At 42.0% G+C, this 24,899-nt stretch overlaps 1 protein-coding gene across 5 annotated transcripts in view; it reads right to left on the bottom strand.

Annotated features, from left to right (window-relative positions):
* samd4a (sterile alpha motif domain containing 4A) overlaps positions 1 to 24,899 on the bottom strand; it is a 191,612-nt gene that overhangs the window by 23,503 nt on the left and 143,210 nt on the right. For all 5 annotated transcript variants that reach the window (XM_086003216.1, XM_086003219.1, XM_086003215.1 and 2 more), the window contains 3 exons: positions 21,072 to 21,375; positions 4,673 to 4,758; positions 1,309 to 1,427 (listed from right to left, as the gene is read on the bottom strand). In XM_086003216.1, the coding sequence (XP_085859342.1) occupies positions 1,309 to 1,427; positions 4,673 to 4,758; positions 21,072 to 21,375 (509 nt within the window). The remainder of the gene's footprint in view (positions 1 to 1,308; positions 1,428 to 4,672; positions 4,759 to 21,071; positions 21,376 to 24,899) is intronic.

The following is a 24,899-nucleotide window of genomic DNA, read 5'->3' as shown; positions in this document are numbered from 1 at the left end:
AAAAAAAGACAGGCTGCATTGAGTTTTGGTTACTAGTCATTTCTTTAGTGGGAATGAGCAATTTGCTGTAGATTATTTGGCTTTGACTGACCCACTCAGAGCATAACTCACAGAATTATAAGTACTGTAATTGCTATAAAATTCATCAATGGTATGACATCAAAATCTAGTTTCGCTCCAAGCTTTGCGTTTCTCTTCATGAATTAATTGATCATTTCACAAAAATGTCAAACTACCTGATTAAGCAAAATAAATTTGAATTTGTTTGCATTACTGGCTTATCCCCATCTGAAAACGAAATATCTGAAGTTTATAAGCGAAGTTTCATCAATCTAATGTGAGAAAACTAGCAAAGAACTCAAGACAGTCTGATAAGAATTTTAAACAGAATTAATTGCATGAGAAGATTTGTGTTCGGTTGAATATATAAAGTAGATAATTGCAGAAACTTCAATACTGTTCTATACTTTCAAGTCATTTGATAATTTTGCTGTGAACTAGAAATTTGCAATGATTTTTAAGCTATTATGTTAGCTTTGTGGCTAACATACTGAGCTTCCAGCCTGTTTGCACTACTACACCTACAGTAGCATTGAATTACTTGAATAGTGGGATCATGTTCAATTAAGCTACCGGTCCTAAAATTGTAATCTACTGCATGTCTTTAGATTAATTTAAGGAGTAAATTTATGTAGATTAAAGAGCAATCATAAACCAGACTGCACTGGTCAATAAGGAGCAAGAAAATGTACTTAGAGATATTCACTTGATCGCAGTGAGGTAACCATTCATAAAAGGGATAGAAAACAGCTCTAACACCAAGAGCACATTACAGGCATGAAAGACTTAAATTTCATTGCAACTAGTACTGCACTAAAATCCTTCGAGATCTTTTCACACATTTTCCTTTCTGCTAAGGTAGCAAATACACCATTGATTTAAAAACTTGAGAATATTAGATAAATTGCAACCAACCAACAATTTCCAATGTTGTATTAGTGATTAACTAAAAACTGTTAAAATATGTACACTGGAATTCTCTCTAAAAACATTAATTGTATGGGTATCAGGAATAAGCACGCAGAAACAGGGCATTACTTTATATGGCTGATATTTTGAAAGTTATACAAGTTTACACTCTATAAATTAGTGCAAATCCAGATGAAAATTCAGATTTCTTTTGCTCATCCCACACAATTTTATTAGATAAAAAGGTACATATTAGTTAGGAATGATAAATGGATTTAAAATGAATAGCAGTGAATAGACAGTAAATCCACAATTGAGAAAATAAATATTAAAACACACTTTCTTTGCTGTCGATAGCCTGGCATATCCAAGAGGGATTTTCGGGGGAAAGACCTAAAAAGCTTCTGAACCTGCTGTTTCCAGGACAACAATCTCTTCTTCTGTGTCTCTGTAAATGCCTAAGAGAAAAGCAAACAATTCTAATTAAAATTATAAAATGTCAGTACACATTATGAAAACATTAATTTTAGATTCATAAATTAAGTCAACATAACATGTACTAATTAAGCATCATTCAAGGTAATACTAATAGGGCATTTTCAGAATTGTAAAATTACACTTCACGTACATCAGGGGTAAAACTCTTTTTTCCCCCTCTTTAAAATCAGTAATATTACATAAGGTTACACAGTTGTTCCAGATTATTATATATTTTCATTTCAACAAACATCAAATTAAATACAGATACCAGGTATATCGCAATAAATATCTACTTCTGCAAAAAGACCTACACAATAAAAGCTCCTGTACTTAAAATATATTTGCACAAATAATGCTGAGAATACCTCAGGTTATTATACAAAAATATTTATACATTATGAAAATTAACAATTTAATTACTATACATCTGAAAGCTTTACATGTCACAATATAAAAAAGTCAATACAGAAATGCATTATGCACACACACAGAATAATCCAAAGGTGTATAATGTACTTCCAGAACTAAGAATTGTCTATTCTCTTGAGTTTGAAAAAAGTATCAGTTCTTGTTTGATAGGCAATCACAGCAGCCAATTTGTGCACAGCAAAGCCCCACAAACATCAATAATATGAATAATCAGTAAATCTGTTTTGCCAGAGTTGATTGAGGGAGGAATATTGGCAGGACACGCTCTTCTTCAAAAACGTTTCATTGGATCTTTTATGTCCAAGCTGAAGGGGCTTGAAGTACATTTTTCTTGCTCGGTTGGGCATCCAAAAGACAATACCTCCAACAATGCGGCAGTCCCGTAATACTGCACCGAAGTGTCAACCTAGATTATAACCTGGAGCAGGGTTCAGGTGAGAGTGCTACCACTGAGCTAAGCTGAACATCTAGGTGTGTTATACAAGGTACAGGTGGAACCCATATTCTGTATAGGGTACCTATATGATCATCTTTCATTGTTTCCATTGAAGGTGGTAAGGTAGCTCATGAATAACAGGAATTCTGGTGAAAACAAATTTCTAATAAAGCTTAAATAACTGTTGTTCAAACAAATCTTTAGTAAAATGAAAGTAGCATTTTTCTAAAAAAACAAAATCACAAGGACATACATAAATATAAGTGATAAAAGAATTATGTATGCAGATAAAAGTGTAAAGCAAAAAATCTAGACTGTCCAGAGAGAGAGTGGGAATTTTGATATATGGAACTTCATCTTAAGGAATAGAACAGGTAATTGCTTCTCTTCAATTGTTACTGCTCACATACCATGGGTAACTGTTCCAAAATTCAGAAGACCTGTTTGTTTAGTATTTAATGTTGAGGTTACCAAAGCTTCAACAAAGTATTTCTGTGCAGCAAAATATTATAGCTACTGCAAAGCAGCTTATTCCAATCTGATCTTTAAACAGAACTGTATTTTAAGTTCAGCAACAAACTCCAGTGCAAATAGACCTGTACTTCGAAAAGGTTGTACAATGGACACCTAATTTACATATCTAAACTATTAAGATTGAGATCTCAGCAGTACTGGCAAAGGTTTAATTCCTCTACTACAAGTTTCTTGAGCTTCTCCAGGATTGAAATTAATCAATGGACATTTGTAGTTTTTAATATTCTCTTCAGTCGAATATGTATGGAGTATTTGTAGAGTGAAGTAAAAACCTGTTAAGTACAGTCTGCGTTGCTCCAGGATACTCACTACATATGGAGCGGTTGAGGTGAATAGCATAGATGCATTTAAGAGGAAGCTTGATCACTACATGAGGAAGAAAGGAATAGAAGGATATATTGATAGGGTGAGATGAGGTAAGGTGGGGCGAGACTCATGAAGAGCAGAAACACCAGCATAGACCTGTTGGGCCGAATGGCCTCTTTTTGTGGTGTAAAAATTCTATGCAAGTTAAACTAATACAATTCAGGAAACTATTGGAAGGGGAAAATTACTGATAAATATTCTCACATTTAAAGCATGTACAGGAAACTTTCGATTTACCAGCACCTAAATAACTGGAAATCTCAGTTAACCGGCAAAATTCAGGAGTAGGTTCATACTTCATATTACTTGCCTTCCTCCATCTGTTGCTGTGCAAGGGTGTGGCTGCAGCTGTTGCTAAGCTAGAGAGACGTTTGTAACTTGTGGCCATTGATCTGAACCTGTTGCTAAGCAACAAGGTTTGTTGCTTTATACGGAGCTCTCAGCTCTTGTATCTTTTACTATAGCGCTCGGTGATCTGGAATTTTTGATGAACCGGCACCACGTCGGTCCCGGATAAAAAAAAGTTTCCTGTACTAAGACAATTTAGCCTCGCACGACTTGCAGCCAGATAGCTTTGGAATTCTGCAAATTATTTACTCAAACATAAATAACTGGTGATGCATATAATAAGAGCTTATTTGAATGCAAATAATTATACAAAATTCTTCAAGTGTAACCGAAATTAGTAATTTGCTAAATCAAAAAGTGAAAACCAACAAGGCATATAAAAATTTCAAATGACAACTTTTTTTTTTTTTTTTTTTTTTAAACTGATTACCTCATACAAAACAACTTTAAATTAATGTCAAACTAGTTGTTGAACCAAGGGTAAGGATCATGTTTTGTTGTACATAATGCTGATTGGCTATGAGGATCTGTTATACATTAACATTCAATCTACTTTCCAATTGTTGCAAAGCAAATAGAATGCTGAACTATAGAGCCTAACCAGTAGAGTTGGTGACAGGACACTCTGGTCAAACTGGATCATGCTCTGGTCAGAAACTTCGTATAGTGTGTCCAATTCTGGCCACCAAGACAACACCAAACCAATATAGTGCCTTTTGAGTAGAGAGGACAAGGGAGATGGTCAAGGACTGGAGGCAGTTCAGAGGTGAGGCATAAGGCTGATTCCTATTGTCAGAGGTATGAGCAAAGGCTTGAAAAACTCAGGCTTTGCAGCCACAAAACAAAGTGAGAGGTGATCTTTCAGAAACAAAAATAGAACATGCATTGACTTGCTGTATGTTTCCTGCATTTGCAGTTTTTTTTCTTTTTATTTGGTAATCTTAGATGTATACATATATACAGTAAGTATGGAAAAGACTAAACTAAAATTGTTTCAAACTAAATTGAGACTAGGACAAGGGGACAGGCTCAAACATGTAAAGCTTCAAACTATGATAGATTTTTCAGATAGCTTGAATTGTAGTCTTGAGTTATTGTATTCATACTCACCTCATGACCCACACATTTGTCTATGAGCTGCAGGTAAGAGCTTATGTTCTCTTCATCTGGTCTGGATACCAGGAGCTGTGTACACACTGCAAAATAGAATAATTGAGCATTGTAAAACACTGTACTGGATATAGAAACTACTTTCAAGTTTCCCCCGATACATAAAGTTGAAAACCACAGAAAAGGGCAAAAATTAATTCTTAAACTTTACTGAATTCAGCAGTGTTTACACACTTTCTAGGGTCATAGAACTTTACAGGATACATGATACTTGCAGATATACACATTGAGGGTCTTGCATAGTCCTGTATTTTTATCATGCGCAAAATTTTATGCCAAGTAGCATCCTAGTACAGTACTGTAAATCTATATTGCACCAACAACCTTTTTATAAGGGGTGCTCAAAACTGCACCAGCTTAGCCTAAACAAGGTCCTGTTCAAATTCACATTTTTTCTTCTGTATTTAATATGCCTAACAGAGATTACCTTTTTCCCCCACCTACAATCCTGCTTTTAAAGATGTGTATTTGTACCTCAAAATATATCAGTTTCTCCACTCTATTTAGAATTTTTACCATTTATGATATATTCCTATTCTATCATCCTCCCATTCCCACCCCCCCCACCAAATGCACAACTTCATATTTATCTATATTGAACTGTACTTCCCACATGTCTGCTCGCATCCCTAACCCAACTGTCTTCCTCACATCTTGCTATACCCCCTAATTTGGCGTCGACAATAAATTATGGTATTATGCGGGTACAGTAGCATAGTGGTTATGTTACTGCTACTGACCTTGCTAGCAACATCCATATCCCAAGAATGAATTTTAAAAAATGTCTGAATCATTTATGTATATGGAAACAGGAAGTGGTCCCAAGACTCAAGTACACAGATCCCCAGGCATATCAATAGCTAGGTCTGGGCAATCTGAGAAACATTCATTCATTTACTCACTTTACATTTAATATGCTTTAGTCTTTTTAACAAGTCTGTAATGTGGCACTTATCAAATATTTCTTAAAAGTTCAAATATACCATATCCACCACACCAATTGTCAATACACTCAGTCATTTTGAAGAATACAAATAATCAAGTGTGACCTGCACTTTACAAATCAGTGTTCACGGTCCTTAATTAGCCCATACCTTTTTAAAGTGTTAATGCCTCTAGCAATATTACCCAAATATTTTCAACATATAATTGGAATAAATGATGGGCAATCTGGGTGACTTAGGGTCAAGATGAGTGAAAAATTTGATAAACAATCCAAGGTGTGCTCATGATACAGTACTGATTGCAAATATATAACATTACAGGGGACACAAAAGATAAATCAGACAAACCTGGAATATTTATTAAAAATGATTAAACAGCAAAGTCATTATCAATAAGGTAAAAAGTGCCTTTGAAAAATTTCTTACAATGAGTACTGAAATAGAGCAAGTGGATAAAATTGTTCATTTGGGTAGTCTGTTATTTTGGCCATCTAACAGTGAACAGAGCTTCAAACATGTAAATGAGGCATTTAACACCCTTTTCAAATATCTCTCAATAAATAGAGGGGGTAATGTTCATATTCATTCATTTCATGGCAATGAAAATCAGGTGGTTTCTAAGCCTGCCAGTTTACCGCAGTAAAGAGTAATTACCTCCAGAAAGTATGTGTTAGCATTTTGTGAATGTAAAAATTGGACCTTGAATTCTTGAGTTATAGTGCTAAAAACATGCAATAGAACGTATTTGTCAAGACTACAAATTAAAAAAGGTACTTGAACCAGCACAAGGAAAAATAAAAGGTGGCGACAAAGATCGTATCTGGCAAACACATTATTCAGGAATCACAAAGAAAGTTGTTGAGACTGCTATGGTCTGAAGAGTTGATGGCAATAGATCAAGAGGCGAAGAAGAACGAGGCTAGATGTTATAGAATCAGCGGATGCAACATCAAAGAATGATACAATCCATCTATGCAGAGACTAGAGAGATTTGAAAAACATTAGGGTCGCCATCCTCCAGAAGGCAGGGGAAGGGGGGAGAGATTTTAATTGATACGTTACAGAATTACTCAGACGAAAAGACCCTCTGGTCCATCCAGACTGCCCCACGCAACTGCGATGCCTTGTACGTCACAATACATACACTCCCCACCCCACCCAGAGGGGTGAAAAGCCAGATAAAAGTCCAGGCCAATCAAGGAAAAATCTGGAAAATTCATCTTTGACAGTTGAAATGGCTTAATTAATTAATCAGCAAACTAACAGGATTTCAGTTTCAGAGCAAAACACTGGAGGGATTTTCATGTAAGCATTTGATACTTGTAAGTACAAATATAAGAAAAAATATTTGAGGCCTTTGTCCATCTATTGCTTTCTTCTTCAGTTGGCAGAACAGGCCAACATACTTCAGAATTCTTCGAACACCATTAATACTCTATAAACCAGCCAGAGACAGAGCCACCAGTCAACGTGGATTCATAGGTGCTTCCTACGGAGATGTTCCACTTGGGGGTCTGACGGAGAATTTTTAACTCATATCAAAAACATTTGGAAGCTTGAATGTCAGCCATAATTAGAACTTGACAGCAGTGATATTAAATGCTCATGTAAGTTAATACATTGCCTGACTACTTATGATGGGTTTAAGAAAAATGTCTGTGCTCATCAAGGCAAGAAATATCAGCAGAGCATTTTCTTATTTCAAGTATTAAAAAGGTAGCTCTGAAAGAAATAAAGAACAAAGAACTTGCATTTATAAAAGTGTCTTTAACGACCTCATGATGTTACAAAGCGCTTCACAGCTTTGGAAGAGCAATAACTTTTATAATGCAGCCCAGTCGACCCTGCAAAGTCCTCCTCGCCAACATCTGGGAACTTGCGCCAAAATAGGGAGAGCTGTTCCACAGACTAGTCAAGCAACAGCCTGACAATCAGACTCTCAGTATCATACCTTTCAGCCAATGTCCCAAACTCCTCTATCACCATCCCTGGGTATGTCCTGTCAAACCGGCAGGACAGACCCACTAGGGGTGGCGGCACAGTGGTATATAGGAGTGACGGCACAGTGGCCCTGGGAGTCCTCAATATTGACTCCGGACCCCATGAAGTCAGAGTCAAAGGAGGACGTAAAGATCCCATGGCACTATTTCGAAGAAGAGCAGGAGTTATCCCCGGTGTCCAAGCCAATATTTATCCTTATTCTTACTCCGTGGGGACGGGAGCAGGGACTGCAGGGAGGATGAGCAACCTGGCCACAGCACCGTGGAACGGGGGGCCATTCAAGAGGGGGGAGTAAATAGAAATGTTGTAGTGGTAGGGGATAGTATTATTAGGGGGATAGATAAGAGTTCTCTGCAGCCGAGAGCGAGAGTCCCGAAGGCTGTGTTGCCTACCCGGTGCCAGGGTTAAGGACATCTCCTCTGGGCTGGAAAGAAACTTGCAGTGGGAGGGGGTGGATCCAGTTGTCGTGGTCCATGTTGGTACAAACGACGTAGATAGGACTAGGAAGCCGGTTCTGTTAAAGGAGTATGAGCAGCTAGGGGTCAAATTAAAAAACAGAACCTCAAGGGTAATAATCTCTGGATTATTACCTGAGCCACGAGCAAATTTGGCTAGGACAAATAAAATGAGAGAGTTAAATGCATGGCTCAAAGACTGGTGTGGGAGAAATGGGTTTTGCTTCCTGGGACACTGGCACCAGTACTGGGGCAGGAGGGAGCTGTTCCGTTGGGATGGCTTCACTTGGCCAGTGCTGGGACTAGAGTCCTGGCAAATCATATAACTAGGGCCGTAGAGAGGGCTTTAAACTAACTAGTGGGGGGGGGGGGGGGGCGGGGGGGGGGGGGGAGGTTCCTAGAGAGCAAATAATAAAAATGACAACAGAGAAGGTCATAGACTTAGGTAGCAGTGGGGAAATTAAAAACCAGAGCGTGTCAGGAAGGGGCAGAAGGTATGGAGTAAAAGGTAAAGTAGTAAAAAGGGCAAAAGCAGGAACTAAGTGTCACAAAACATCTTTGAAAGTTCTCTGAGTGCACGTAGCATTCGTAACAAAATAGACAAGTTAATGGCACAAATAACTACATATGGGTATGATCTTGTGGCCATTACAGAAACATGGCTGCAGGGTGACAATGCCTGGGAATTAAACATACCAGGTTATTTAACGATCAGGAAGGACAGGCAGGAAGGAAGGGGAGGTGGGGTGGCTATGTTAATAAAGGAAGGAATCACTAATACAGAGAAATGATATTGGGTCAAAAGATCAGGATAATGAAACAGTTTGGGTGGAGATAAGGAATAATAAGGGGAAAAAAACACTAGCGGGCGTAGTCTATAGGCTTCCGAACAGTTGCAACTCTGTTGGACGGAGTTTCAATCAGGAAATAGTTGAGGCTTGTAATAAGGGAACATCTATAATTATGGGGGATTTTAACTATCATATTAATTGGACAAATCAAATTGGGCAGGGCTGCCTTGAGGATGAGTTCATTGAGTGTATTAGGGATGGGTTTCTTGAGCAGTATGTAACTGAACCGACCAGGGGGCAAGCAACCTTAGATCTGGTCCTGTGTAACGAGACAGGATTAATTAAAAATGTCCTAGTAAAGAATCCCCTTGGAATGAGTGACCATAACATGGTTGAATTCCATATTCAATTAGAGGGTGAGAAGGTTGGATCTCAAACAAGCGTGCTAAGCTTGAATAAAGGAGACTATGAAGGTATGAGAGCGGAATTGAGTAGAGTGGATTGGGAAAATAGATTAAAGGGTAAGACGATACATGATCAGTGGTGTACATTTAAGGAGTTATTTTACAACTTCCAAAAAATATATATTCCACTGAGAAGAAAAGGGTGTAAAAGAAGACAGCCATCCGTGGCTAAGTAAAGAAATGAAGGATAGTATTCGACTAAAAACAAGGGCATATAAGGTAGCCAAATCTAGTGGGAGGATAGAGGATTGGGAAAACTTTAAAAGACAGCAAAAAATAACAAAACGATTGATTAAGAAAGGGAAGATAGATTATGAAAGTAAATTAGCAAAAAATATAAAAACAGATAGTAAGAGTTTTAATAGTTATATAAAAAGAGAAAGGGTGGCTAAAGTAAATGTTGGTCCCTTAGAGGATGAGACCGGGAAATTAATGGTGGGAAATATGGAGATGGCAAAAACACTGAATGAATATTTTGTATCAGTCTTTACAGCAGAGGACACTAAGAATATCCCAACACTGGACAAACAGGGGGCTATGGGGGGGGGGGGGGGGGGAGAGGAGGAGCTAAACACGATCAAAATCACTAAGGAAGTGGTACTCGGTAAAATAATGGGACTCAAGGCGGATAAATCACCTGGACCGGATGGCTTACATCCTAGGGTCTTGAGGGAAGTGGTGGTAGGGATTGTGGATGCATTGGTAATAATTTTCCAAAACTCCCTGGACTCAGCAATGGTCCCAGCAGACTGGAAAACTGCTAATGTAACACCCTATTTAAAAAGGGCAGTAGACAGAAGGCTGGAAACTATAGACCAGTTAGCCTAACATCTGTGGTAGGTAAAATTTTGGAGTCCATTATTAAGGAGACAGTAACAGGACATTTGGATAATCATAATTTAATAGGACAAAGTCAGCATGGTTTTATGAAGGGGAAGTCCTGTTTGACAAATTTGCTGGAGTTCTTTGAGGAAGTAACGTATAGGGTGGATAAAGGGGAACCAGTGGACGTAGTGTATTTAGACTTCCAAAAGGCATTTGACAAGGTGCCACACAAAAGATTATTGCTTAAGATAAAAAATCACAGGATTGGGGGTAATATTCTGGCATGGATAGAGGATTGGCTATCTAACAGAAGGCAGAGAGTTGGGATAAATGGTTCATTCTCAGACTGGCAATCAGTAACTAGTGGTGTTCTGCAGGAGTCAGTGCTGGGTCCCCAACTCTTTACAATCTATACTAACGATTTGGAGGAGGGGACCGAGTGTAACATATCAAAGTTTGCAGATGATACTAAGATGGGAGGGAAAGTAGTGAGTGAGGAGGACATAAAAAACCTGCAAGGGGACATAGACAGGCTAAGTAAGTGGGCAGAGATTTGGCAGATGGAATACAATACTGGAAAGTGTGAGGTTATGCACTTTGGCAGGAAAAATCATAGAACAAGTTATTATCTTAATGGCAAGAAACTGGAAAGTACTGAAGTACAAAGGGATCTGGGGGTCCTGGTGCACGAAACTCAAAAGGTTAGTATGCAGGTGCAGCAAGTGATTAAGAAGGCCAATGGAATGTTGGCTTTCATTGCTAGGGGGATAGAATATAAAAATAGGGAGGTATTGCTTCAGTTGTACAAGGTATTGGTGAGACCGCACCTGGAATACTGCATACAGTTTTGGTGTCCATACTTAAGAAAAGACATACTTGCTCTCGAGTCAGTACAAAGGTGGTTCACTCGGTTAATCCCGGGGATGAGGGGATGGACATACGAGGAGAGGTTGAGTAGATTGGGACTCTTACTCATTGGAGTTCAGAAGAATGAGAGACGATCTTATTGAAACATAAGATTGTGAAGGGGTTGGATCGGGTGGATGCGGGGAGGATGTTCCCAATGATGGGTGAAACTAGAACTAGGGGGCATAGTCTTAGAATAAGGGGCTGCTCTTTCAAAACTGAGATGAGGAGGAACTACTTCACTCAGAGGGTGGTAGGTCCATGGAATATGCTGCCCCAAAAAGCTGTAGAAGCTACATCATTACATAAATTTAAAAACAGAAAGAGAGACAGTTTCCTAGAAGTAAAGGGAATTAAGGGTTACGGGGAGCGGGCAGGAATTTGGACATGAGTCTAGGTTCGGATCGGACATGGCCCTGTGGGTAGCGGAGCGGGCCCAGGGGCCGTGTAGCCTGATCCTGCTCCTATTTCGTGTGTCTAATTCTGTTAGATTCAGGAGATGGTTCTGTGATAGTAGATTGGCGGTTAGGATCAGATCAGCCATGATCTTATTGAATGGCGGAGCAGGCTCGAGGGGCTGATTGGCCTACTCCTGCTCCTATTTCTTATGTTCTTACAACAAAAACAGATTATCTGGTCATTATCACATTGCTGTTTGTAGGACCTTGCGGTGCGCAAATTGGCTGCCGCGTTTCCCACATTACAACAGTGACTCCACTTCAAAAAGTACTTAATTGGCTGTAAAGCGCTGCGAGACGTCCAGTGGTCGGGAAAGGCGCTATATAAATGCAAGTCATTCATTCATTCTAGAGTCATAACGGCACAGAAGGAGGCCATTCGGCCCATCGAGTGCATGCCAGCTCTCTGTAGAGCAATCCAGTCAGTCCCATTCCCCCGCTCTATCCCCGTAGCCCTGCAAGTTTATTTCCCTCAAGTGCCTATCCAGTCTCCCCTGGAAAAAAAAATGATTCTGTCCGCTTATACCACTTCCGTTGGCAGCGAATTCCAGGTCATCACCACTCGCTGCATAAAAAGGTTTTTCCTCACATCCCCCCCTGTATCTCTTGCCCAAAACCTTAAATCTGTGTCCCCTAGTCCTTGTACCATCAACTAGTGGGAACAGCCTTTCCCCGTTTAGCCTATCCAAACCTGTCATAATCTTGTACACCTCTATCAAATCACCCCTCAACCTCCTTTGCTCTAATGAAAACAAATCCAGCTTCTCCAACCTGTCCTTGTAGCTAAGATCCCCCATCCCCAGAACCATTCTGGTAAATCTCCTCTGCACCCTCTCAAGGGCCATCACATCCTTCCTAAAGTGTGGTGACCAGAACTGGACTCAATACTCTAGCTGTGGCCTTACCAGCGACTTAAAGGTTCAGCATAACTTCTCTACTTTTGTACTCAATACCTCTATTTATGAAGCCCAAGATCCCATATGTTTTGTTAACCACTCTCTCAATATGTCCTGCTACCTTCAGGGACTGATGCACATCAACTCCCAGGTCCCTCTGTCCCTGCACACTCTTTAAAACTTTGCCATTAAGTGTAGATTGCCTCTCCCTGTTCCTTCTGCCAAAATGCATCACCTCACACTTCTCTATTAAATTCCATCTGCCACTTGTCTGCCCATTCTGCCTTTCTATGACCTGTTGCAGTCGATTGCTATCATCAGTTTGCCACACCCTCAAGTTTGGCGTCATCGGCAAATTTAGAAATTTTACACTGTATTCTAATATTCAGGTCATTTATATATACAGGAAACTCTTATCTGGCACCGACGGGACCGGTGTGGTGCCGGTTTATCAAAAAGTCCGGATTACAGAGAGGTATAGTAAAAGGTACGAGAGCCCCATACACGGCCACAGATCCAGACGTCCCTGTTGCATAGCAACAGGTGCAGGAACCCCGGTTACATGGCCACAGATCCAGGAACAGCCACTAATATGAAGTAAAACTTACCTGAACCTACTCCTGAATTTTGCCGGTTAAGAGATTTCCGGTTATTTAGGTGCCGGTAAATCGAGAGTTTCCTACATCAAAAAAGGCAGTGGCCCCAGCACTGACCCTTGGGGAACACCAATGTCTACTATGCTCCAATCTGAAAAAAAGCCATTTACCACAACTCGCTGTTTTCTGTCCTTAAGCCAATTCCTTATCCAAGCTGCCACTGACCCACCTATTCCATGAGTCTCAATTTTGATAACCAGCCTTCTATGTGGTACTTTGTCAAATGCCTTCCGATAATCCATGTAGACAACATCCATTGCACCCCCTTCATCAATCCTCCCTGTTACTTCATCAAAAAATTCAATTAGATTAGTCAAACACGATCTGCCTTTTACAAATCCGTGTTAGCTCTCCTTAATTACCCTAAACCTCTCCAAGTGCCTGTTAATTTTTTCCTTGAATATTGTTTCTAAAACTTTACCCACCACCGATGTTAAACTGACCGGCCTGTAGTTACTAGGATTGTCCTTCCACCCTTTCTTGAACAATGGTGTCACATTTGCCACTTTTCAATCCTCAGGCACCTCCCCCACATCTAGGGAAGATTGGAAAACTTTGGCAAGCCCTTCCGCTATCTCCTCCCCCAATTCCCTTAGCAACCTGGGATGCAAGCCATCTGGACCAGGCAACTTGTCTACTCTAAGCTTATCCAGCCTTTCTAGTACATCCTGTCTATCAATTTTCACCCCTTCCATTACTTCTACCTTTTCCACTTCTACCGATATTTTGTCAGCATCCACCTCCTTAGCAAATACCGATACAAAGTACTCATTGAGTATTCTAGCCTTGCCCTTTGCCTCTAAGCATATATCTCCCCAATAGGCCCCACCCCGCCTCTTACTACCGCTTACTGTTTACATGCCGGTGGAAGATTTTTGGGCTCCCTTTTATGTCAACCACCATTCTACTCTCTCTTCGCCAATTTTATTTTCATCTTCACATCCCCTCTCAACTTATTGCATTTGGTCTGGTTCTCCCTTGAAGAATTCACCTGACATGCATCATACACTTTTTTTGTTTCATCATCTTCTCTATCTCCCTCGTCATCCAAGGAGCCCTTGCTTTGGTTCCCTTACCCTTCCCTCTTGTTGGAATGTACCTAGCCTGTACTTGGAACATCTCCTCCTTAAAGATCATTCATTGTTCCGTTAGTTTTTCCTGCGTCAGTCTTTGGTTCCATTTTACCTTGGCTAGATCCCTTCGCATCCCATTGAAGTTAGCCCTATTCCAGTTTAGAAGTCCTATCTAGATTGTTCCTTGCTCCTTTCCATTGCTAATCTAAATCTTATGATACGATGATCTTTTATGCACCTTATTCCTCTTTTCTACTTCTATATGCTGGTGCCCATCCCCCTGCCAAGCTAGTTTAAACCCTCCCCAACAGCACTAACAAACCTCCCCGTGAGAATATTGGTCCCGGCTCTGTTGATGTGTAATCTATCCGGCTTGTACAGGTCCCACCTTCCCCAGAAACGGTCCCAATGCCTCAGGAATCTAAAGCCCTCCCTCCTGCACCATCTCTCCAGCCATGCATTCATCTGTTCTATCCTCCTATTCCTGTACTCACTAGCATGTGTCACCGGGAGTAATCCGGAGATTACCACCTTTGAGGTCCTACTTTTTAATCTTTCTCCTAGCTCCCTAAACTCTGCCTGCAGGACCTCATTCCTCTTTCTGCCTAGGTCGTTGGTACCGATATGGACAACAGCCTCTGGATGTTCACCCTCCCCCCTCAGTGTCCTGCAGCCGCTCAGTGACATCCTTGAAGTCTCATGGCTTCAGGTCAAGCATGGGCAAGGAAACCTCCTACTGATTACCACCTACCGCCCTCCCTCAGCTAATGAATCAGTACTCCTCCACGTTGAACACCACTTGGAAGAAGCACAGAGAGTAGCAAGGGCACAGAAGGTACTCTGGGTGGGGGACTTCAATGTCCATCAAGAGTGACTTGGTAGCACCACTACTGACCGAGCTGGTCGAGTCCTGAAGGACATAGCAGCCAGTCTGGGCCTGAGACAGGTGGTGAGAGAACCAACATGAGGGAAAAACCTACTTGACCTCATCCTCACCAATCTACCTGTTGCAAATGCATCTGTCCATGACAGCATTGGTAGCAGTGACCACCCCACAGTCCTTGTGGAGACAAAGTCCCATCTTCACACTGAGGACACCCTCCATTGTGTTGTGTGGCACTACCACCGTTCCAAATGGGATAGATTCAGAACAGATCTAGCAGCTCAAAACCGGGCATCCATGAGGCGCTGTGGGCCATCAGCAGCAGCAGAATTGTATTCCGCCACAATCTGTAACCTCATGGCCTGGCATATCCCTCACTCTACCATTATCATCAAGCCAGGAGACCAACCCTGGTTCAATAAGGAGTGCAGAAGAGCATGACAGGAGCAGCACCACGCGTACCTAAAAATGCGGTGCCAACCTGGGGAAGTTGCATCACAGGACTACATGCATGCTAAAAAGCAGAAGCAGCATGCTATAGAAAGAGCTAAGCGATCCCACAATCAACGATCAGATCAAAGCTCTGCAGTCCTGCCACATCCAGTCGTGAATGGTGGACAATTAAACAACTAACGGAAAGAGGAGGCTCCATGAATATCCCCATCCACAATGATGGCAGAGCAAAAGACAAAGCTGAAGCATTTGCAACCATCTTCAGCCAGAAGTGCCGAGTGGATGATCCGTATCGGCCTCTTCCCGAGGTCCCCACCACAGAAGCCAGTCTTCAGCCAATTCGATACACTCCACGTGACATCAGGAAACGGCTGAGCGCACTGGATACAGCAAAGGCTGTGGGCCCCAACAACATCCCGGCTGTCGTGCTGAAGACTTGAGATTCAGAACTAGCCACGTCTCTAGCCAAGCTGTTCCAGTACAGCGATAACACTGGCATTTATCTGACAATGTGGAAAACTGTCCAGGTATGTCTTGTCCACAAAAAAAGCAGGACAAATCCAAACCGGCCCCATCAGTCTACTCTCAATCAGCAAAGTGATGGAAGGTGTCATCGACAGTGTTATAAAGCAGCACTTACTCACCAATAACCTGCTCAGTGATGCTCAGTTTGGGATCCCCCAGGAGCACTCGGCTCCAGACCTCATTACAGCCTTGGTCCAAACATGGACAAATGAGCTGAATTCCAGAGGGGAGGCGAGTGTGACTGCCCTTGACATCAAGGCAGCATTTGACAGAGTGTGGCATCAAGGAGCCCTAGTAAAACTGAAGTCAATGGGAATCAGGGGGTAAACTCTCCACTGGCTGGAGTCATACCTAGCACAAAGGAAGATGGTTTTGGTGGTTGGAGGTCAATCATCACAGTCCCAGGACATCGTTGCAGGGGTTCCTCAAGGCAGTGTCCTAGAACTATCTTCAGCTGCTTCATCAATGACTTTCCCTCCATCATAAGGTCAGAAGAGGGCATGTTCGCTGATGACTGCACAGTGTTCAGTGCCATTCGCAACTCCTCAGATAATGAAGCAGTCCATGCCCGCATGCAGCAAGACCTGGACGACATTCAGGCTTGGGCTGATAAGTGGTAGGTAACATTCATGCCACACAAGTGGCAGGCAATGACTATCTCCAACAAGCAAGCGTCTAATCACCACCCCGACATTCAATGGTATTACCATCGCTGAATCCCCCACCATCAATATCCTGGGGGGGTCACCATTGACCAGAAACTTAAATACTGTGGCAACAAGAGGTCAGAGGGTGGGTATTCTGCAGCGAGTGTCTCACCTCCTGACTCCCCAAAGCCTTTCCACCATCTACAAGGCACAAGTCTGGAGTGTGATGAATACTCTCCATTTGCCTGGATGAGTGCAGCTCCAACACTCAAGAAGCTCATCCAAGACAAAGCAGCCCGCTTGATTGGCACCCCATCTACCACTTTAAACATTCACTCCCTCCACCACCGGCTGCAGTGTGTACCATCTAGAAGATGCACTGCAGCAACTCGCCAAGGCTTCTTCGGCAGCAACTCCCAAACCCACGACCTCTACCAACTAGAAGGACAAGGGCAGCAGGCGCATGTGAACATCACCACCTCCAAGTCACACACCATCCCGACTTGGAAGTATATCGCTGTTCCTTCATCGTCGCTGGGTCAAAATCCTGCAACTCCCTCCCTGACAGCACTGTGGGAGTATCTTCAGCATACAGGCTGCAGCGATTCAAGGCAGCAGCTCACCACCACCTTCTCAAGGGCAAGTAGGGATGGGCAATAAATGCTGGCCTTGCCAGCGATGCCCACATCCCATGAATGAATAAAAAAAGAAACAATGGCCAGTTTGTGCACAGCAAGGTCCCCGAAATAGCATTGACCAACTAATCTGTTTTAGTGAAGGAAGTTAGTTAGCAAATATTGGTCAGAATACTAGGAGAATTCCCCTACACTTCAAATAGTGCCACGAGATCTTTTATGTCAACGGAGAGGGCAGAAGGTTTAACGTCTAATCTGAAAGACAGCACCTCTGACAGTGCAGCACTAGAGTGTCAGCCTAGATTATGTACTCACATCTCTGAAGTGGAGCTTGAACACATGATCGTCGGGCTCAAAGCCAAGAATGCTACAAGAAAGGCTGATGCCCATTATGCAATCCTGGGTCAGCTACATCATTACTAACGACAGTAAATTTCCCTCTACTCTATCTCAACTATGATTTTAGAAGAGCATGTCCTATTTCACCAATGTGAATTCTCCCTTGTACCACATCAGTTATCCTTGTGGCCTCACTGGTTGAGCATGAAATCTGGAACTGATTTAGGGATAGATCTGTATTGCAAAACTCAATCCATTGGTTAAGAATTACCAAGTTGTTTTATGGAAGATTTGTACAGTTAGCAGAGAAACCTTTCATCCTGTTGGTCTGGGCTAGATTTGAAATTGTGAGGTAGTATTTCCACAGGGGTTCTCCGATCTCCTGCTGTAACCTTGGCAGAAGATGGGTGAAAGCTCCAGGGTTGCAAGGTGACCAAGGTTGGGAACTAGATGTTCGAGGGTACTTGACGTTTCGAAAAAAAGACAGGCAGAATAGAAAGGGGGGGGGGGGGGGGGGTGGTTAGCCCTGATAATAAAGGATGACATAAGGACAGTAGTGAGAACAGACCTTGGCTCGGACGATCAGGAAGTAGTATCAGTATGGGTGGAGATAAGGAATAACAAGGGGCAGAAAACACTGGTAGGAGTAGTATATAGGCCCCCTAACAGTAGCTATACCGTTGGGCAGAATATTAATCAAGAAATATTAGGAGCTTGTAACAAAGGTAATGCAATAATTGTGTGGGACTTTAATCTTCATATAGACTGGACAAATCAAATTGGCAATGGTAGTCTGGAGGACGAGTTAATGGAATGCATTCGGGACAGTTTCCGAGAACAAGACGTCATGGAACCAACCAGGAAACAGGCGATTTTAGATCCTGTATTGTGTAAGGAGACAGGGTTAATTAGCAATCTCATAGTAAAGGATCCTCTGGGGCAGAGTGATAATATGATTGAGAGCAACTTGCCAAAGTCCAAAACTAGAGTCTTAAACTTAAATAAAGCCATATTACATAGGTATGAGGGGAGAGTTGGCCAAGTTAGATTGGAAAAATAGATTAAAAGGTACGGCAGTAGATAAGCAGTGGCTCGCATTTAAAGAAATATTTCATAATTCTCATCAAAAATACATTCCTTTGAGAAATAAAAACTCCACGGGAAAAGTGATCCATCCGTGGCTAACTAACAAAGTTAAGGATAGCATTAGATTGAAAGAAGAAGCTTATAATGTGAAGAATAGTAGTAAGCCTGAGGATTGGAAGAGTTTCAGAAACCAGCAAAGGATGACAATGAAATTAATAAAAAGGGAAAAAATAGAATGAGAGAAAACTAGCAAGAAATATAAAAACAGATTGTAAGAGCTTCTACAAGTATGCAAAAAGGAAGAGAGTAGCAAAAGTAAACGTTGGTCCCTTAGAAGCTGAGACAGAGAAATTATTATGGAGAATAAGGAAATGGCAGAAACATTAAACAAATATTTTGTATCGGTCTTCACAGTAGAAAACACAAAAAGCATACCAAAAATGGTGGGGAACAAAGGGTCTAATGAGGGTGAGGAACTTAATGTAATTAATATAAGTAGAGAGAAAGTGCTAGAGAAACTAATGGGACTAAAAGCCGACAAATCTCCTGAACCCGACAGCCTACATCCTAGGGTTCTAAAAGAGGTGGCTGCAGAGATAGTAGATGCATTGATTTTGATCTTCCAAAATTCCCTAGATTCTAGAACAGACCCAGTGGATTGGAAGGTAGAAAATGTAACACCGCTATTCAAGAAAGGAGGGAGAAAACGGGGAACTACAGGTCAGATAGACTGACATCAGTAGTCAGGAAAATGCTGGAATCCATCGTTAAGGAAGTGGTATCAGGGCACTTAGAAAATCATAACGTGATTAGGCAGAGTCAACGTGGTTTTATGAAAGGCAAAATCGTGTTTGACAAGAGTTTTTTGAGGATGTAACTAGCAGGGTAGATAAAGGGGAACCAGTGGATGTAGTATATTTGGATTTCCAAAAGGCATTCGATAGGGTGCCACATAAAAGGTTATTACACAAGATTAGGGCTCATGGGGTTCGGGGTAATATAGTAGCATGGATAGAGGATTGGTTAACTGACAGAAAACAGAGTAGGGATAAACAGGCCTTTTTCAGGTTGGCAGGCTGTAACTAGTGGGGTGCCGCAAGGATCAGTGCTGGGGCCTCAGCTATTTACAATCTATATTAATGACCTAGATGAAGGGACAGAGTGTAATGTATCCAAGTTTGCTGATGATACAAAGCTAGGTGGGAAAGTAAGCTGCGAGGAGAACACAGAGTCTGCAAAGGGATATAGATAGACTAAGTGAGTGGGCATTAAGGTGGCAGATGGAGTATAATGTAGGGAAATGTGAGGTTATTCACTTTGGTAGTTAGAATAGAAAAACAGAATATTTTTTTAAATGATGAGAAACTTTCAAATGTTGGTGTTCAGAGAGATTTGGGTGTCCTCGTGCAAGAAACACAAAGCTAGCATGCAGGTACAGCAAGCAATAAGGAAGGCAAATGGCATGTTGGCCTTTATTGCAAGGGGGTTGGAGTACTGCTACAATTGTACAGGGCCTTGGTGAGACCACACCTGGAGTTTTGGTCTCCTTATCTGAGGAAGGATATACTTGCCTTGGAGGCAGTGCAACGAAGGTTCACTAGATTGATTCCTGGGATGAGGGGGCTGTTCTATGATGAGAGATTGTGTAGAATGGGCCTATACTCTCTGGAGTTTAGAAGAATGAGAGGTAATCTCATTGAAACATACAAGATTCTGAAGGGGATCGACAGGGTAGATGCGGAGAGGTTGTTTCCCCTGCATAGTCTCAGGATAAGGAGTAGGCCATTTAAGACTGAGATGAGGAGGAATTTCTTCACTCGGAGGGTTGTGAATCTTTGAATTCTCTGCCCCAAAGGGCAGTGGATACTGAGTCTGAGAGTATACTCAAAGCGGAGATAGATAGATTTTTGGACTCTAGGGGAAATCAAGGGATATGGGGATCGGGCAGGAAAGTGGAGTTGAGGTCGATGATCAGCCACGATCTTATTGAATGGCAGAGCAGGTTTGAGGGGCCATATGGCCTACTCCTGTTCCTATTGCTTATGTTCTTATGGAAGGGGCAGTAAGCAGTCTCTTGTGCGGTTTCTCCAGCATTTCCTTCGATTTTCCACTGAAGTTACAACAGGAATTCGGCAGAACCCCCATGGAAATTACCGGCACAAGTCTCAATGGGAGTTAGCCCAAATCCCATTACATTATTTTATTTTAGAATCCACTGAAGCATTATTAGATTTTCCATTACCACTTAATTTAACATTCTTTATATATTTTTATTTGAGACATCTTCAAAAGCAAGGCCTACCTTTGCCCATGACTCTTGTAAACTGTCCAGGCAGATCCCCTTCTGGAACAGGAGCACCTCCTGACTCACCCTCACACCCTGTAACATTTTGTTGCTGAATGCCCACAGCAGCAGAGTCCTTCACATCAGGTAGTCGACTTCCTAAGCTGCTGTCGGAGCTCATTAAAGCGGACTGAGAGTCCAAGTCTTGGTTCTGTTCACCAGTGTTTTGGGTATGAGAGAAATTGTAAGCTTTGATGGGGGTAAGAATCATTTGGTGCAGCTCTTGGAGTGCATTACGCAGATTACCACCTTCGAGAATATCCTGTGCAATAGAACATAAAGCATCAATGCAGTATTAAAAATGTATATAACTTAATAAAATGTACATAATTTACATTGGTTGAGATTATTCAAACTACATTTTAAAACATGCACATTAATTTTATATAGTCTGGTCATGAAAAGTTTAAGATATTTCAGATAGGCTTGTACTGTAATCATCAATTTTGGGTCTACTAAAAGTTTTTGTTAAACTGTAGATTTGCTAAATCTTCTCCTGAGCCTGAAGTGACAAAAATGCATATCTCACCAGTAAGGTTGCAAACTGAAGATATTGTATAGTTACCTTTTCCAATTGTTTCTTTTACAATAATTAAGTGGTAGTATGTGACCAGCTGTGTTTTAGACATCGAATAGTAGCATGCTATGTTTTGGGCTCAATACAATAGGCAGTTTCCATGAGTAGACAAAGTCTTCTGTGAACAGAAACCTGCACTCTTACTCAGGTTTTGAATCCGATTGTTGCTTCTGCTGTGCGCCATCATCTTTTACTTATAGAACAAGGTACTGGAGACGACATGGTCTACCCACTACTCTCTTCGGTCTTCTCCAAAAGGCAGTAAATACCAAATGGCTAGGAGATCATCCAGGCTTGGGTCGATAAGTGGCAAGTAACATTCACACCACATAAATGTCAGACAATGACCATCTCCAACAAAGGAGAGCATAACCACCTTCACATGACACTCAAATGGTATACCATCAACATCTTGAAGATCAATGACCAGAAATTGAACTGGGCCAGCCACATAAATGCCAGGACGACTACAGCAGGTCAGAGGCTAGGTTTTCTGTTAAGAGTGGTTCAACTCCCGACTCCCCAAACTCTCTCCACCACCTACAAGGCATAAGTTAAGAGCGTGATGGAAATACTCTCCACTTGACTGGATGGATGGATCCAGCTGCAACAAGAGTCAAGGAGATAGACACCATAGAGGACAAAGCAGTCCACCTGATTGGCACCTCATCCACTAGCTTAAATATCCACTCCCACATAGTGCACTATCTGTAAGATTAAAAATGAGTTCTCAGGTGACTGATGAGTCCAATGTGGGACCTACAGTCCCTGTCACATGTGGGGCAGATGGTGGTTGAAGGGGCAGGTGGGTGGGGTGCTTGGGTTGATGTGCGCTCCTTGCGCTTGGCTTCCGCTTGCTCCCGGCGAAGAGTCTCGAGGTGTTCGGCGCCTTCCCCGATGCTTCTCCTCCACTTTGTGCGGTCTTGGGCCAGGGATTCCCAGGTGTCGGTGAGGATGTTACACTTTTTCCAAGGAGGCTTTGAGGGTGTCCTTGAAGCGTTTCCTCTGCCCACCTGGGGCTCTCTTGCCGTGCCGGAGCTCAGAGTAGAGCGCCTGCCTTGGGAGTCTCGTATCGGGCACCCTGCAAATACATTGGCAGGATAGGCGCACCAATGTCAGTGTTCTTGCTCAGACCAACATCCCCAGCATCGAAGCTTTGACCACGCTCAATCAGCTCCGATGGACGGGTCACATTGTCCGCATGCCCGATACAAGACTCCCAAGGCAGGCGCTCTACTCGGAGCTCCGGCACCGCAAGATGGGAATACCATCACCGCAAAGTCACACAACATCCTGACTTGGCAATATATCGCCGTTTCTTCATCGTCACCAAGTCAAAATCCTAGAAATCCCTACTTAACAGTATTATAGGAGCACGTTCACCAAACGGACTGCAATAGTTCAAGAAGGCAGCACACCACCACCCTCGAGCGCAAATAGGGATGGGCAATAAATGCTACCCTTGCCAGTGATGCCCACAGCCAGAGAAGGTATGGGGGGAAAAATGACTACACAGGTTCCAGACCTGCTCCACCTCACCCCCTGCATTGGAGAATTATTTACCAAGTTCTGTGGGTTTGCACCAGCTTTACTCAAAGTCCTAGGTTTGAATTGTGTGAAAACAGATGGCAGTAGTCATGTGTTGAGTACAGAGAATAGGTTTTACTTCGGAAACGCACTCCATATAGGCACTTTCTCTCTACCCTTCATAGTCAACCCATACCTCCAGGACATCTTACCTTAATTCCTTGTTAACATATTCAACAACTTGCTATAGTGTTTCTCACATTGGAAAGACACCTCAGTAAGGAGAAGATAAAATATGGATACTGATTAGAACAGAACCAATAGATGGAATTAGGATATGGGTCCAAATAAAATGAGAAAAGTTTTGAAAAGATTTTTAAAAGCAGGGAGGGAGGAAGTACGATAGAGGGATTTCCCAACAGAAGGGCATAGCGGCTGGAATAGTGGGCACCAATGGTGAAGTAGAGAGAGCAGGGAATAAAAACAGACTAGTATGATAAATATGGTGGGCACAAGCAGGAACATGACACTGAAGGTGGATGATAAAGTAGGACTGGGCAATGGGCAATGCTGTAGAAGCAAAGGTAAGAACATAGATTTTGTAACAGGGGCACAGGGAATGTCAAAAATCAGAGTGATGGAAGTGGAAGACTGAATGACAAGGATGTAAACACAAGATTCTGAATAATTCACAGTTTATATAGAGGGATCAAATGGGTAGGCTGGCTGTAACAGCATTATTGAAGCTGAACCTTGAGGTGAATGGTAAATAAAGTAATGGAGGAGAAGTGGGAGTAGAGGTTGGATACGTATAGAAGAAGGAAAATAGTAATTATGGCAATAGATGTGAGGGAAGAAAACAAAGTTCCAAATCAAACAACATGCCAAGGTACCAGACAACTGAATTTAGCCCAAGATGGCAATCAAGAAAATTGACGAAGGTAAGGGGAAAGACATGTAGGAGCTAACTGGAGCCAAAAAGAATTGCTTCAGTTTTGCTTACATTGAGTTGGAAGAATTTCAATTCATCATGCCTTTGGCCTCTGCTAAGAACTGACCCCTACCCTCAACCCATGAATCTAGTGGGGAGTTTAAATCTACTTGATGCAACCCATGGTAGCTACAGACGCTTCCAAAAGACCTGCCAGCCCTTCCCTCTGCCTGGTAGAAAATAATCTGTACCTCAGGCCTGATTGGTCAACTCCACTGCAGTCAAAGCTTTTCTAATATCTGATCTTAGTTTTGTTGATGGTTCTACTCACTTGTTCTCAGGTTACAGTGGTTATAGCTCCTGTCTGCCTGGAGGCCCTTGAAAGAGAAATAAGCCCAAATACAAAGAGAAATATACACACTGACCCAACAGAACTGTGGGTGGGCTTTCTGATCGACAATAGATTCAGTTTTCACATGTCAGGACATCGCCTCAGGTAAAAGAAATCAGCTAATGCCTACAAGTATTGATCATTATACATATGTTACTTCAGTTTTAAAAGAGGAATATCCATACCCCTCAACATATTAGTACTCTTACCCAAAGAAATGAACCTAAACTATCTTGCTGGGGGAGGGGTATGAAGAATGAGAGAGTAATTTGTGGTTGCATTTTCCTCAGTATAGTGGAGTGAGGTGGGTGGAAATACACATTCATTTTCTTAGAAATAAACGTGTAAAGCAAGTGGGTA

Source organism: Somniosus microcephalus, chromosome 12 (genome assembly GCF_052327205.1).
Source record: "Somniosus microcephalus isolate GS21.2 chromosome 12, FLI_Smic_1.0, whole genome shotgun sequence".
Classification (NCBI taxonomy): domain Eukaryota; kingdom Metazoa; phylum Chordata; class Chondrichthyes; order Squaliformes; family Somniosidae; genus Somniosus; species Somniosus microcephalus.
The sequence above is the reverse complement of the archived record's forward strand: the minus strand, read 5'-3'. Positions and strand labels throughout refer to the sequence as shown.